This window comes from Engraulis encrasicolus, chromosome 13 (assembly GCF_034702125.1).
Source record: "Engraulis encrasicolus isolate BLACKSEA-1 chromosome 13, IST_EnEncr_1.0, whole genome shotgun sequence".
Taxonomy (NCBI): domain Eukaryota; kingdom Metazoa; phylum Chordata; class Actinopteri; order Clupeiformes; family Engraulidae; genus Engraulis; species Engraulis encrasicolus.
In genome coordinates this window covers 16,300,544-16,316,682 of record NC_085869.1, presented here as the reverse complement: position 1 = coordinate 16,316,682, position 16,139 = coordinate 16,300,544, and the positions used below count along the sequence as shown (strand labels likewise).

Here is a 16,139-nt window from a genome sequence, read left to right as displayed (position 1 = left end):
CCCATAGCCGGAAAAAATGACACGCAACAAAAAATAACGCGCCATCACCATTATACCCAATGCCATGTGTGTCATATCTAAATCAGTCATAAAACTGGAACTTTTGAGTAGCCTAAGATTAAGCGCAGTTTTAATTACTTTAATTTGGTTGTCTTTATTGTTAATATTAAAACTTAAACTGGCAGTCGTGCCACAATTTGATTGTTCAATAATAATAAACAACAGCAATTTCATTTAGAAGCGGGGTCGCGTAAAACACACACGGTACAACCCAATTATTATCCATTATTACAAAGAAAACCTTTACGCGGTTATGAGACAAATTTATGATTCCCAGTAAAAAAAAATCCAAATAAAGACAAGAAAACACGTGTTCAATGGGATGGGCACGAGATAGAGATGGTCGTGATTGAATGTGTCCTATGCTTGAAAGGGTTAATTCATCCTGCGGGTACAAACAGGTCCACGGAGTCTCTAACCGGCGACAGATGGCCACTTTCTTTTGGCCACAAAGGGATGGAATACGGAGCTCTGGCGAATACAAATGGAAGATGTCACGTGACGCTTGGGGCCGTTTTCCTGACGTAGTCGGCCATATGGCGCGTGCCGAGGAAAGAGGTGGGGTTTGCTGCTGCCAGTCATTGGTGCGCGAGGGCTTTAGCAGTAGCCATAGATATACATGTTCATCTCTCAGCATCAGCTGCCGCCGTATATAAAGGGAGCATCCCTCGCGCAAACCCATTCCATTTCGTAGATCCTTGCACTTGCACACCAAGAGGGGCATGAAACTATCATAACAAGATATTTTGCAAATAGAACAGGTATGTACTACTTCCATTTATTATTTTAATATATTAATGCATTTTTGTTTATTAGAAAACAAAGAGGCCTAATTTCTGTTGTTCTGAATGCAGTGAATTAGACACTTTTAAAAATTATAGGATACTTTTACCACTCTGTGGCTGCAATTAAGATGCTGCATGTGGAAAAATGTTGATGGACAGCTCCTGTCAGTGGAATTCCAGAGAGATTTTCTGCAATGGGTTTGCTGTCGAATTGTGATTTATGTCTTTTAGTCAATTTATTATATTTCAAGTTTAGAACTAGTGCTAGGTAAATTGATTAAATAATGTGTTTTATAATCAGTCTCTTCCCATTGAAGGTAAACATGCCTTTTATTTGCTGAAAAGAAAAATACACTTCTCCAATTTGACACGGGACCATCCGTCTATAACTTATATTGGCCAAGACTAGGCCTACCTCTTGGGGGATATGATTTGTTCATCGAGTTTTTATTTGTTTTCCGATGACTGCAGTCGGCTATAGCACAGGGACACATATACTTGCAGTGATTTCAAACTGTCTACAGGTGATACTTTGGCTTGCGTGGCATCACTGGGCTGTACTGTATACTGTGAAAGTAGTTTGCAAGTTCTGAGACACTTCTTTTCCAATACTTAACGACTTATTCCTTCTCCACAGTATTCGACCATGACCAAGTCCTACACTGAGGAGACCATGGTGTTGGAATCTCAAGGCACTTCAAACTGGACTGACGAGTGCCACAGTTCTCAGGACGAGCACGACATGGAAAAGAAAAACGGAGAGCACGATGATGACCTGCACAAGGAAATGGAGGACGACGATGAGGCTTTGGACAGGCTGGATGACGATGATGATGAGGATGATGAGGAGGAAGAGGACGGCGATGACACCAAGCCCAAAAGACGCGGACCCAAGAAGAAGAAAATGACTAAGGCGCGACTTCAGAGGTTTAAACTCAGGCGCATCAAGGCCAACGCGCGGGAAAGGAACCGTATGCATGGACTCAACGATGCTCTGGAGAGTCTGCGTAAAGTTGTGCCGTGTTACTCCAAGACGCAGAAGCTGTCAAAGATTGAGACTTTGCGCTTGGCCAAAAACTACATCTGGGCCCTGTCTGAGATTCTGAGGTCTGGCAAAAGTCCGGACTTGATGTCCTTCGTGCAGGCCCTGTGCAAGGGTTTGTCACAGCCCACCACGAATTTAGTGGCCGGCTGTCTCCAACTCAACCCCAGGACTTTCCTTCCCGAACAGAGCCAGGAAATGCCCCCTCATATGCAAACAGCAAGTGCTTCCTTCTCCGCGCATCCATACTCTTACCAGACGCCCGGTCTTCCCAGCCCTCCCTATGGTACAATGGACAGCTCCCACATATTCCACGTCAAACCCCACGCGTATGGAAGCGCGCTGGAGCCGTTTTTTGAGACGGCACTGACAGACTGCACTAGCCCGTCGTTCGACGGGCCTCTTAGCCCACCTCTGAGTGTGAACGGGAACTTTTCCTTCAAACACGAGCCTTCGGCGGAGTTCGAAAAGAACTACGCCTTCACCATGCACTATCAGGCGGCAGGTCTGGCGGGACCGCAGGGCCATCCCTCGCTTTACGCAAGCTCTGCACAGCGTTGTGACATACCGATGGAAAACATGATGTCCTACGAGGGTCATTCTCACCACGAGAGGGTTATGAATGCCCAATTAAATGCTATATTTCACGATTCATAAATCGTGTGAAACTTTTTAACGGACTGATAATTGTGCGTTTTGGTACCCATGGGGTACCTCGGCGCGAAAGAGCAACAACATTATGCTTAATCTTATGTATGTATTTATTGTTGTTACTGCCTTTAGGAGAAGTGAGGATGCATATTCTCATTCACCTTTATGTATTGTATTCTATAGCGCTTCTATTTTGCGGTCACCGGGGGAGAAGGTGTGACCTCATTCAGAATGTGTTGATTATCCATGTTACAAAATCACAAGCAATAATTTGGAAACTATGCAATTTTTAAACGAGATACTGGGCCAATTATTAAAGATAATGAATAGAGATTTTATATTTTTCAACCTGCATTTTACTACTTATCTATTCCCATGCTGAATTATTTTGTTGTGATTTTGTATAGAATTGTCGATTCATTTTTATAAAGTCAAGTTCGTACACCATTCCAACCATCTTCATGTCAATGTTTTCTATAAAAAAAATAGAGTTATCTCATGTTTATACGAGACAGTAATTATTATAGTTATTATTCAGTGATGTAATATCCAGCAGGCAAGTGCTTACAAATCTGTTATGTTGCCTTAGCAATTATTTACTGTAAACCATGCAAAATTGCACAATTATGATCGTTTCGCTCCCAAAACAGTGTCGTTGTGTTTTCCTAACAATCAAGAATGCTTAATCATTCGAGAGAAAAGACTTGACAAATGATTTGGGAGTCAACGACTACCACATAATTGGTGTTGGAATAAATATTGCGGATGTACATAAAATCGTTTGACTATCATCTGAAATGTGCACCCTCTGTAAAGTCTAAACATGAGACTGTCACAGCAGAAGGAAAATAAACAATCACCCTACGTTCCTACACAACTGTTCTCTTGTCTGGCTGTTAATCAGTGTGATACATGTCATTCTTTACCATCCCTCCTTCTTATGCGCAGTTGATATGATGCATGTGCGCCTGCAGTCCCAAAAGGCGTTCCAAAAAGGTTCTGAGTCTGGATTTGTGCTGTATTTATATGTTTGTGAAAATGTAGTGGTGTAGCCTATTGCTGCAGCATTCAAAGTTTGGGTGAAAACTTGAAGTTTCCTCCAGTATGGTTCTAGATTCTGTGGGGTTGTTGCATATGTTGCGCTCGTGGAGCGCACTCTGGCTTGTAGAATAAAGTGAATAAGAATGAGTTTTGCTATTATTCAATGAATTAAATATTTTTACTAAAGATATTGCACGCTGCGTATTATGTATACTTCGACATTTATTTCTTTACAGCCAACAATCTGTAGTTGGTAAAATCGTCAGGTTGATTACGTAAAGGAATTCAGGTGTCTAATTGGTCTTCAAATTGCGCGCAAATTTCAGCTTTTATGCATAGCACTTGTGTTTAGACTTCTCGAAGATAACTACAAGCTCGTTAGTATTGACTCCAATTACTTAATTTCTTTCAAGTGTTTGGCCTACTTAGAAAGCAAACTGACTTATTGTTCTTTTCTCTCTCTCGACATGCTCTGGAATTAAGGCAGGCCCCACGCCAGGAACCCTTTACAATTACCCCCTCTGTACTGAATACCCCATGTCAATCCTTACACTCAAACAGCTTTTGTGAACTGATGCGCGGAGTCTTTGACCGTGTCAAAGCTACAATGTCCCCGTCTCGTGGGCCAGGGTGCTGTTTTGAGAAGCCTACATCACTACCGCTTCCTTTGGAGCCCTATACCAGAGACGGTCTATTATGAATTAAAAGTATCTTTGCTTATACAGCTGCGGGAAATCATACAAATATTACCTTTAATACGTCTATGCTTAGGCTGTGTAAGTTTTGGGGGCAGTATCTGAATGCATTGCCATATGGGTACAAATGATTTCATATGGAGACCACGGTGGATGGCTTTATAAAACGCATAACAATCTTATCCGTCATTGAATAGCTCGAAGAAAAACTGTGACACAAAATGATGTGCTACCATATCATGTTTAAAACTACATAATCACATAGAGTCCAGAGAGTGAATGATTGATATAAGTGAATGCCTTAAGGGAGGGGAAGAAAAAAAATCTGCCATACTTCGCATTGCTGCAGTCAGTCAATGGGCATTCTAGTGCCACAATCTTTTATGCAAAGTGAGAGAGAGAGGCACAGATGTTACTTCTGCAGGGGAGGTTTTAATTTATGAAAATTATCATTTTTATGCATGAACACTCACTGCATAAACCCATACATCTAACCCAATGGGATAACAACACGTCAAGGTTGTGGCATGGATATTATGCTGGTTTATTTCCACTAAAGCTGTTTTAGAGCGATGATCACCACGCTAATACAAATGATCAGCAATTTATATGAAAACAGAGAAGGGGGCTGGAGGGGGATCTCCCTAAACACCAGCTTGATCACTGAAAAACATTTGTGCCGAACGCTGTGTGTGTGTGTGTGTGTGTGTGTGTGTGTGTGTGTGTGTGTGTGTGTGTGTGTGTGTGTGTGTGTGTGTGTGTGTGTGTGTGTGTGTGTGTGTGTGTGTGTGTGTGCGTGCGTGCGTGCGTGCCTGCGTGTGTGTGTGTTTTGGGGGTAGGTAGTGAGTAGGTCACATAGTTCAAGGCCTTATTCCATCAACCAGAAAGTACATGTCCAAATAAATTATTCAGCATATCGTATCTAAAATGAAAGTCAATTGTGTTATATTGTAGGCCCATGTTATTGGTGCAAACAAAACATAGGGCCTACAATGATTTCAGGATTTCATCACCGAGCACATTGATTGCGTTTTGGCGGCGGCCGCGGCTGAGGAACTGTCCAAGGTGCTACTAAAACACATTTCCCTTTAGTCCCCCACCCCCACCAGCTGAGAACTTGCTTGTTTGATAAAGGTTTATATAATCACCGGTGATGCATCACGGTAACATTTCAGATCAAATTAAGGTCTTTCTGGTCAAATTAAGTAACCTATTGAGACACGAACACCGTTGTTTTGCCAAAATAGAATCATAAATGGCCAATCGAAGCCATATTAACTTACAGTCTGATGCATTTTCACAGGTTTAAAAAAAGTATGCCTATCTCGGAGATGTATAATGCACTTTTACGGAAAGAAGTGTTAGGAACATAAATAGTCATTATGAAAACTGATGGCGCGTGGCTACAAGTTTGAGGAAGGCAAGGCTGACGCAGCGGGGGCGCGCGCCACACCAGACTCGCAAAGGAAGTTTCAGGACCATGAAATCCTAGCTAGCGAGAGCGCGCTGACCCTGTAATTAGCCTAACCCACCACAGCGCACCGAAGTAAGCTAACGCCAGGCGACTTTTCCTTAACAGAGAAGAAATGTTCGAAAGTCCAGGGAAAACAAAGAGCGTTCGACAAGCCTGGTCAGAGAGCCAGGAAGAGTTGCACGAGACGCAACCGGTGTCTCCTGTTCAGAAAAGTGAGCGCGCTAAGAAGAAAAAGAAAAAGAGGAAGACCCAACAAAGCGGTGAACGTTCCGCTTCTGTCCCTCAGTTAAGCACCGATACGCTCTCTGACACTGTTTGTTTTGAAAATGGGCAAGACGAATGCACTCTGAATAACAATGACGAGCCGATAGTAAGGGGAATCTTTCAAATAGAGAAAAAGAGCCACGATGTAGTTCTAACCGCCTCGCGAGTTACATGGACTCCCATCCGACCAGAGACCCAGCCAGGTGAGCCGTGTAGTGTTCTCTCTGTTTCCATGACAATTAGCTTCTGTTCCTTGTTCTTTATCCAAGCCTGCGAGGCGGCCACACGTTAACATGATATGGTTTCATGCGTCAAGCGAAACACCGCCCCATTCGCGCAAATAAACAAACACTTAGCTGATCAATGTGTATGCCGCTAAAACAAATACTTCAGAGGAGCAGAGCTAGCCTTGGTTGTGATTGTGAATTAGCCAGTGATACAACAGGGATTAAGGGTCCTATAGCTGTCGCTGCCATTGGGAAGCCAGCCAGAATAGTAGGTGGGCGACTTGACTATAGTATGATAGGCTATGCCATCTCGACATCTTCTAACCTGAAGGGAATTGGAATAAAGATTAAAGATGGGAGAAGTTAGAGAGGCCTGCCAGAACATGTAGAATCAGAATAGAAGGAAGCTATTTGCAAAACAATGTAAATTAGGCTAGGGGAGCACGGGGCACAAACTAACGGGGGGCAAGATGTAACATGGACTTTTTATCAAGACGGACCAATCATTTTCTGCCTACTTCTGTAAACACGATTGTTTCAGTCAACAGAAGCCTTCGGAAAAGTTTCAAACATTTTCGTTGAGATTTCATTGAGTTATTCCACAAAGTGTGTTTTAGCACCCTGAAAGTATTTTTTTCCACGTCGCTTGTTTTTTGTTTAGTGAAGCATGGGCACAAGCTACCAAAACTATTCTGATATTGCCGGATACTGTGTTTTCTCAGTTACAAAATGATACCATAATGAAGTTTGTTGCTACTTCGTAGCCAGTGCTAGGTTGACAACAATCATGGCTGAGGCTAAGGGGGCTAGTTGTAACACGGTAAATCTCAGTGAAATTCTCATTCTTGTCAATGGTAAAATAAAGGTGAAATAAAATTGGCACACAAATGCAAACCTATCACATTTTATTTGAAGTATGGCTCTATTTATTTAAATATTATTCATAATAAGTGTTTATAAAAGTTATTATTAAGCTATACTGTGAGATTGGATTTTGTGATTTTAATGACTAATAAAATTAAAGCCTCTAAAGCCTATTTATTTATTTTTTATTAGTGTCTTTGGTAAGAAAGTATCTTTAAGTATCGTAGATTTATAAACAAACACACTTGTGGTGAAATTATACTGAATTAATTGTTTTAAATACATATTTTCAGCATGTGTTACAACGAATCCTCCCCCTGTTACAACTTACACTACCTGTGGGGTAAAATGTAACATTTTACATCCTCCACAAACAGTAAAAATGTAAAGCTATGGTAGGTTTTTATAACAAACCACCAGTGCTAATATGTAACAGAGATGTGTACGTTTCATGTGTTAAAAAATAAATAATGTAACTGCCTTATATGTGAAGATATCAGCTCAAAAGCAAAAACCGTTACTTTGTGCCCCCCTCTCCCCTACTCAACAGGTTTTAGACCTATAGCCAATGGTTGATCAGATAGGCCTAGCTATCACATTTATTGGCCAACTTCAGTAGGGTTTATTAAGTACATCCAGTATGCTGTTAAATTGTTCAAATTGTACACACAATTGGTTCTGTAGCCTACATATGCATTTGGTTTGGCATGCTCTAAAAGTGAATGAAAACCCCAGATTTCCACACTGGTTGCATCCATCCATAGAATGAAAGGTTATGTGGAGGGGAGGGTGGGAAAAAAAGAAAAAAATGTTAGTGATGCCAAAACGCCCCGTGTGACAGATGTGGCGGTAATGGACCCCAGTCTACTGTTGTGACCACCTAAAGTAGGGCATCTGCTCCTCCTGTGGACAGTGAGTTAGCAAATGTCCAAGTAAATGATACTCAAAAACTACCATCTGCATCACCGCACAAGGAAGATAATCATATGACTACTTCTTATTCACAGCGAACTGCACACGCACGCGCACGCACGCACGCACACACACACACCACGCGCACGCACACACACACACACACACACACACACACACACACACACACACACACACACACACACACACACACACACACACCTCGCCTACCCGGCAGACTTGGTAATGTATAAAAAGAACTGTTGGGCATGTTCCACACTTTGATTTAATAGGCAATTTTTTTAAAAATCATCCATTTGCAAACCATATACTTACACATTCCCCACTTAGTATGAATGGATGTAGATATTTCATCAGTGGGGCCTATCTCTTTACTAGCAGACAGCCTATTCATTGGTTAACTTTCATTCACTCTCCTATGCCAGGAAATACACACTCATTTGATTTAAGTGGCACATAAGCTAAAAAAGAAAAGTGGTCGCATTAGGATTGATCATAAACTGAAGCTGTGTCATCATCAATAGTGAGTGGAAAGACAGACAAAGACTGAGAGAAATGTTTTGATTTGTGTCCAGGAGTTTGAAGGGGAAAGCATGTAGCTCTGGATGATGGATGTTGTTTTTGAACAGGGCCTTCAAAAACACCCGTACTGCAGTGCTTTGGTTTAGGATCGCCTCCTCTTTTTTTGTTGCTTATAAGCTTTATAGACAGTGCTGTTTTTTTTATCTGTGATCCAAGCTAATGTTATTAAGCCAGCACTCTCATTACACAGAAAGCAGCAATCTAATAACCCCCTATGGCCTTTACCAAATGCTATCGTGAAACTGCCAAAAAAAAAAAAAAAAAATGGCATGGCGGGCGCGGTGTGGCGTGGCACGCCAGTGCTGATATGTTGGTACGAGGAGAGAGAGAGGTTTATTTGATGGCTTTGTGATCCTGCTATGCCTAGGGATAGTGGATCACAACATCTATCAATCCACCCCACCCCCTCTTTTATTCTTTTATTCATATCAGGCGACAACAGTGAATTGGACAATGATTCTCATCACATTTGTACAGGATTGTGTTAGGTAGGCATTGGGTAAAGGAAAGCAACAAACAAACAACAACAAAAAATGACTGTGCTATTTTTTCCAATGAGGGCACTTCAAAATGATAACTTGTGGCTTTGCTGGGGGCACAATCCCTGGTACTGAACAAAAAAAGTGTTTTTTGAAAAAAGGTTCGCACACTCTTTTATGTCTTTTATTCATTCATTGGCATAATGACGTTTCGCCCTTGTGGTCTTCCTCAAATTCCTTCAAAATTATAATACACAAATCTGACAACTAAAGCTGGGCTTACACTGTGCGACTTTTGCCCCGATTTTGCCCCGATTTGGCACTCGCACGACTTTTTGAGAGTCGGGCCGATTTCTTGCTCAATCGCAGGTCAATCGTGAGTCTCGCATCGTGCAGTGTACATGGGGTAACGACAAGCGATTTTGCCTCACGATTGTGCAATCGCAGGGTCGCAAGAAAATCAAAACGGTTTGAAATTCTGGTCGTGGCTCGTGCGTAAATCGCACAGTTAAAGCAGTGCTACAACCCGATTTGACACTTCACATGCACAAATCAATAGGGCCGTGCGATTCGCTGTTGAGCGCGACCTCATCTCCACCTCAGGTGCGCATGTTCCCTCCTCTGCAGACCGGGGAAACATGCCTGTCGCGTCGTACGGTGGAAACATTTCGCTCGCATCCGACTGTCGGCTCGTGTAGTGTGAGGACGTGAGTCGTGAGCTGTGAACTTTTAAACAGTGAAATTCCATCGTGCAGTGTGAGCAGAAGCTTAAGACCCACGAGTGAAAATATCGCACAGTGTATGCCCGGCTTTAGATTGACAGATCTGATCAATTTCACGACATTGTCTCTTGCTTGACCTCACACAGAGGTGCAATAGCAGGCCAGAAGAAACACGCCCCTTACTGGATGATGTTTTTTTTGTGGACTGGTTGAAGAAAAGGAAAAAGTCCGCTTCAAACCAGGATTTCTTTGATTTTTAAAAAATATAAAAAAAAAAGTGGGAGCAAAGAAATCCTGGTTTGAAGCTGACTTTTTCCCTTTTCTTTATCTGGTCATTTGGTTGTCCTGCTCGCAGGTCAGAGGCTTTTTGTGGACTGGTGTCTTGTTTGTTTGAGTCTTTGTTTGCATGTGATTGCCCCTAGCTATCTCTATAGCGATGGCTACAGGATGTAGCAAAGATATGTCTCTGCCTAGCCTGCTCTGAGACCTTTGCTCGCTATTCTATATTCAATGCAATCTCTCTCTCTCTCTCTCTCTCTCTCTCTCTCTCTCTCTCTCTCTCGCTCTCTGTTTGACTGTTATCGTTGGGCATGATTATTCAATTGAACATAGTGTGTGTGTGTGTGTGTGTGTGTGTGTGTGTGTGTGTGTGTGTGTGTGTGTGTGTGTGTGTGTGTGTGTGTGTGTGTGTGTGTGTGTGTGTGTGCGCGTGTGTCCATATGTGTGTGTGTGTGTCTGTGTGTGATTATAATACTCTATTATACACTAGTGTACTACTGTAGGTTTTTAAATGAATTTGTGGGTCCTTTTTTACCGACTTGATTCAGTGCTACAACCATGAAGCTGAAACTGTATCTGTTTTTGTCAAGGGCACAGAGTTGCTCAAAGCTATGGTGACATTGGTGACAGTGTACAGTTGTGTAGCCTGCATAAACACATACAGTATGTGAAAGACTAAATCTCAGCTGTCATCCTTCTTTACGGTGTCAATATATGGAATTTGTTGCCTTGATGCAAAAGCAAAGATCTGATCTGGATTCCGTTGCTGGTTTTTTGCAACTCTAATCTTTACATACACATTGATGCACCAGGGGGACTTTATTTCCATGACCTGCTTATTGCTAATTACTGTGGATGCTCAAGATAGATAGCTGGCCGCTGGCTGGGTCCCACAACTTTAGTTGATGGTTAAAAATGTGCTAATTATTTGTCATTGGCCTGAGGTTGTTTCCCCCTAATTCCCTGTGTTGCTATACTGCATGAATGGTATAATTATACTTAACAATGTATCAATGTGAATTAAAATAAGGTAGTCATATGATAAGATTGTGGTGCAAAGTCATATGGTGCAAAGCACCCTTCTTTTTTTCTGGACATCTGTTCGTGTTGATTAATGTAGCGTTAAGTTACAGGCACAGTTTCTGGTAAGGATTTCTGTCTGCCTAAATGCAGTGATTAAAATAAATCTTGGCTGCTTTATGCATGAATTGGATTTACATGGACTGGGTTGGACTGGACACTTGTGAAGTGTGGGAAGTGTTTTGAAGCTTTTGGAGAGGAGATTTTAAACAACTTACATTTTCCAGAAATAAGAGAATTCTTGTTGAGCACAGGGGTCATTTTAGCTCCTTTTCCTTTTAGCTCCTTCACCTTCTCAAGATTTTGGCATCTGATTGCGTCATTGAGCAGCTTTTGCAGATTTACTGTATTTTTTCTGCCAATGTTTCGGATGAAGTAGTAAAAATGAAATATATCTGTTAAACTTACTCTTCCAAATTGCTTTGGACTGCAGCCTGGAGGAGTTTTTTTCTTTTGCATGAGGCAGAATGCAGCACAGATGCCATATGGAGTTGTGCCATTGTAATGTCTGTGTAATAATTCGTTTAGAGCGGGAACTTTGAGGGAACATCAGACTTTATGGAGTACATAAGAATATATGAGCCTTTTAGAAATTACAACAGTATGTGCATTTCCTTAATTTCCTCTTTTTTGGCAAATCAATTGACTCTTGGTGTTCTCACACCTCTCATTCTACCCCATCTCTCTCTCTCTCTCTTTCTTTCTTTCTTTCTTTCTTTCTTTCTTTCTTTCTTTCTTTCTTTCTTTCTTTCTTTCTTTCTTTCTTTCTTTCTTTCTTTCTCTCTTTCTTTCTCTCTCTCTCTCTCTCTCTCTCTCTCTCTCTCTCTCTCTCTCTCTCTCTCTCTCTCTCTCTCTCTCTCCGTTTCCCTAATTCTCCAGTTTCTCTCACCAGTCACATCCTCCTCCCCAAGCCCTCCACTTGAGAGCCTGGTTTTGTCCTCCCCCCACACACATACCCCTCTGCTCTGTGTAGCACATGAGCCCCTGTAAACACACAACAAACAAAACAACAGCAGACAGAGAGACATTTGACTGACAAAGCAAGGTGTCATTAGCATCGCGAGCACTCATTATGCCAAGTCATGCACCGTTCATTCGCCAACACCTGAGACTCGCGCCTCTAAAGCACGGGGCAGGTGTACGCCAGTAATTAAAAGCAGAGCAGGAGAAATGGCCTCCGCTCTGCTACGTGATTAGATAGCATATTACATCGACACTCACAGGAAGTACTGTGGTGGGTGGGGGCTTTTCAAGTTATCTTGATATATTGATTGTAGAGATTTTTTTTTCGTTTTACAACTAGCAAGTTAAAGAAGAGCAAATATCTGAACACAGTATGTTAAATATCTGTGTTTACCTCCTGGAAGATGGCAAACAGGAGATTATATTTACCTCAGGACTGAGGTCGGCCTGCCTCATCCAAAACAAACACCTTAATTGGTTCAAAAAATCAACAGCGCTGTTTAAATGAGGAGGAATAAATGTTTTTAATGTGTCCCACTATAAAATCTAATCTGTAGAATTATATGGTGAAGAGACCCCCCTACCACACCTACACGCACACACCTAGCCACCACTCCGCCAGCAGAGACTCTGCATGTGTAACCAGCACACATTATGACGAGTGGGGATATACACACTGTCACTGTCTAATTGCAATCGCACACACAAGAAGCAAACAGACGCTGTCGTCTCTTCTTTGTTTGCTTCGCGCGGCTTTCCTACATCCCACACCCCCACCCCCACTCCCACCACCCCCCCCCCCCTCCCCACAAAAAATGGCAATATAAAAAAAATGTAAATATTGGGTTTTGCTGTTTGGTGTCTGTCTGTCTGGATGCGCAGACCTCGGAAGGCACAGGTGGATAATATGGAGCGGCGTATGCGGCCCGCTGTGAACCACATGGCCCCACACAACATGGGGGCAAAGAGCAGCAGAGCAGCCCTGGCACAGACACGGGCACCGGCCCCGCAAGCTTGGACACTTGTCAACACAACGTATTAGTTTCATCTGCACACACAAAAAACACACACACACACAGACAGATAGAAAGATGGAAGGAGGGGGGAGAGATGGAAGGAGGGAGGGGGTGAGAGAGCCATAGAGAGAAACATACAGAGAGAGAACGGAGGGGGTGGGGGGGTAGAAAGGGACAGAGAATCATAGAGAGAGCAAGGGAGAGCGAGAAAGAGAGGGAGATAAACAAAATTTGTATTTGTATCTGTATTTAGTACAGACAAAGAAGAGATAGAGAGACGAAAAAGGAGAGCAAGATAGACAGCAGAGACAGATTCATATAGAAAAAAAATAAAGATGGAAAAAAGAATGTGAGAGAGACTGAGAGAAAGAGGAAAGAGGGGTCTGCACTCAAAAAGAAAAGGAAGAGGAAGAGAGTGGGAGAGACTGAGAGACAGAGGAAAAGACCTCAATCCCCAACAATAACAGTGGGCAATAGTGGAGTGGAGTGTAGTGTAGTGGAGAGCAGAGCAGAACAAAGAGGGTGTTTTGTGTGGCAGTGAGGCAGTAGGTGCCCCCTGTAATGGCCCTAATGAGATGGCAGAGCCAGCGCCAGAGCAAGCATTGCATCAGCACTTCCCCACGCACGGAGAGGAGACCCCGTTCAGAAAGAGGGCTAGGCTGGAAGTTGGTGACGAGATGCAAGTGAAATATTTCCCAAAAAGCCACCCACTTTCTTAGACTCATGCCCGTGTGCACAGACACACACACACACACACACACAGGCAGGCACGTATACACACACACACACACACACACACACACACACACACACACACACACACACACACACACACACACACACACACACACACACACACACACACACACACACACACACACACACACACACACATACACACAAAACACAGGCAGAGGACATTCAGTAATCCTTTTACATACATATGTATTCAGCGTAGTATCTGTCAGTGAATGTTTTCATCTAGTTTTCTGAAGAATCCCCCTCCACTGCGTCTGTGTCTGCTGGCACATATTACATTACATGCAGTGGAGAGATGGAGAAGGGAGCAGCATTGATCCCCCTTTTGTCCATACATTAATTGCACGGTGACATGCCGCCGTTGCCGACGGTAACCCCTACACCACCAACCCCCCCTCACCCTCATCTCATACCGCCCCCCACCCCCGTCTCATATCTTACCCACACCCTCCTCATGCATACAGCCAGCCAGCCAGGCAGGCAGGCAGTCGTGGAGGGGGGTCTGGAAGCAGTGCTGAGAGGAAGCTTGTATCCATCTGGAAGCAATAAAGTTTTCGAGGAGAGCGCACGCTGCACAGTTTTATTTAATCTGGGCACGTCTCGCTGTGACCCAGATGAGGGGCTGCCCGCCGCACGTCATGTCATCTCGCATCACACTCATGTACGCGCCAAGCCAAAAAAAAAAACAGCCACTTGTAAGGGTTCAGAAAGGGGGATGGGATGGGGACTGTAGGGGATGGGATGGGAGCAGTGTTGCGGATAGAGTTTGCATAACTTGTATTATGATCTGCTAACATGTCACCATTTTTCAGTCATAGTCACAGACAGTGATATTTACCATCTTTAATACTAGGCCTAAATATATTTAAATAATAAATTGATTGAAATATACTTGGGATAACACTGCCCTTTTTGTGTTAAGTGCTGCAGTGATAGTTGACCATTGCAGACTAAAAAAAAGGACATTTGCGATTTAGTGTTTGAGATCAAAGTAATATTCATGCAGTGTTGTAATTAATTGACCAGATATAATCAACAATTAATAACAATTTGTCTATGTAGTTTGTTTTTGTCAAACTATTACCTGCAGTAGTTTTTATTGTTAAGGGAGAAAGCTTCATAGAAGAGTTTGTAATGGAAAAGGGAGCAGGAGTTTGAGTAGCTAGGTAGGTGGAGGGGGTTTGAAAGACCCATGACTTGCAGTGGAGATGTATGTGGGTGGTTGATGTTTAAGGCCGTAACACAGTTAAAGGAGGAAACATATTCCAATTCCTGAAAAAATCAGTGGAAAAATTGAAAAAAAAAGTGGGGATGTCAGTGTCCGTGGAATGTCGCCTATTTTTGCCATTTTTGGGAAAATCTGTCCTGCGGTGTGACATCATTGGTGTGACATTTCTGTAAGATACAAAACAATTATTAATATTCTGCACAAACACATCCCCAATGCTCTTTCTGCTATTGTTCCTTTAACCCCCACCCCACACTCACACTACTACCCACCCGCACCCGCACCAGCACTCGCACTCGCACCCCCACCCCCACCCCCACACGCCTATGCATCGTACAGGCAGACAACTGTGATTTCACTGCATGGTTTCACTTTATAACTTGTAATAATTGTGTGAATGTGACAAATAAATCGCCTAGTATCCTTTTATCCTTGCATGATGCATGAAAAATAAGTAAGGATTGAGTAATACAATGCCTAAGCATGTCACACCATAGAACATGAAGTCACACCACAGGAAATTCACTGCATTGTGGCCATTTTAATCCTTTTGTATTCGTGACTGACCTCCGAGCTCATGCTAACTAGATAATGATATTGTGTTTAACCTTAATATGTGTGTTCATTCATAAAAAAACTTTTTTCCCTTCCATAAGAGCAGTCACACCACGGGACACCATAAATGAACCTAAGCATTGTGTGACAGAAACATTGCAATATGTAGACCAATTAAGAGGTTAATGGTCACTTTAAACTTCTACAGCACTCTCCAATAACTGAGGTACTGACTGGTTAGGAGCTTGTCTTTAAGACCCTTGTAGTTGGCCTTGCAGCTGCCCATCCACAAACCTGACATACATGTCACCCCGCAGGACGCAATTTATGTTACGAAATTGAACTTGTAGTTAATATTACTTTATTGAATTTTTTTTCACATTCATATTTTTTAATATAAGGTTAATATGTATGCAATCATGCCAAATGCTTTATAAATT

The 16,139-nt window shown here is 42.6% G+C and overlaps 2 protein-coding genes across 2 annotated transcripts in view; both read left to right on the top strand.

Annotated features, from left to right (window-relative positions):
* The first annotated feature begins 740 nt into the window (after window positions 1–740).
* neurod1 (neuronal differentiation 1) lies at window positions 741–3,412 on the top strand. The gene is made up of 2 exons (XM_063214471.1): window positions 741–821; window positions 1,483–3,412. The coding sequence occupies exon 2, from the start codon at window positions 1,492–1,494 to the stop codon at window positions 2,542–2,544; it is 1,053 nt and encodes a 350-aa protein (XP_063070541.1). The 5' UTR covers window positions 741–821; window positions 1,483–1,491; the 3' UTR covers window positions 2,545–3,412.
* A 2,448-nt stretch (window positions 3,413–5,860) lies between these two features.
* cerkl (ceramide kinase-like) overlaps window positions 5,861–16,139 on the top strand; it is a 116,987-nt gene continuing 106,708 nt past the window's right edge. Inside the window, exon 1 of the mRNA XM_063213251.1 lies at window positions 5,861–6,215. Coding sequence (XP_063069321.1) covers window positions 5,861–6,215 — 355 coding nt within the window. The remainder of the gene's footprint in view (window positions 6,216–16,139) is intronic.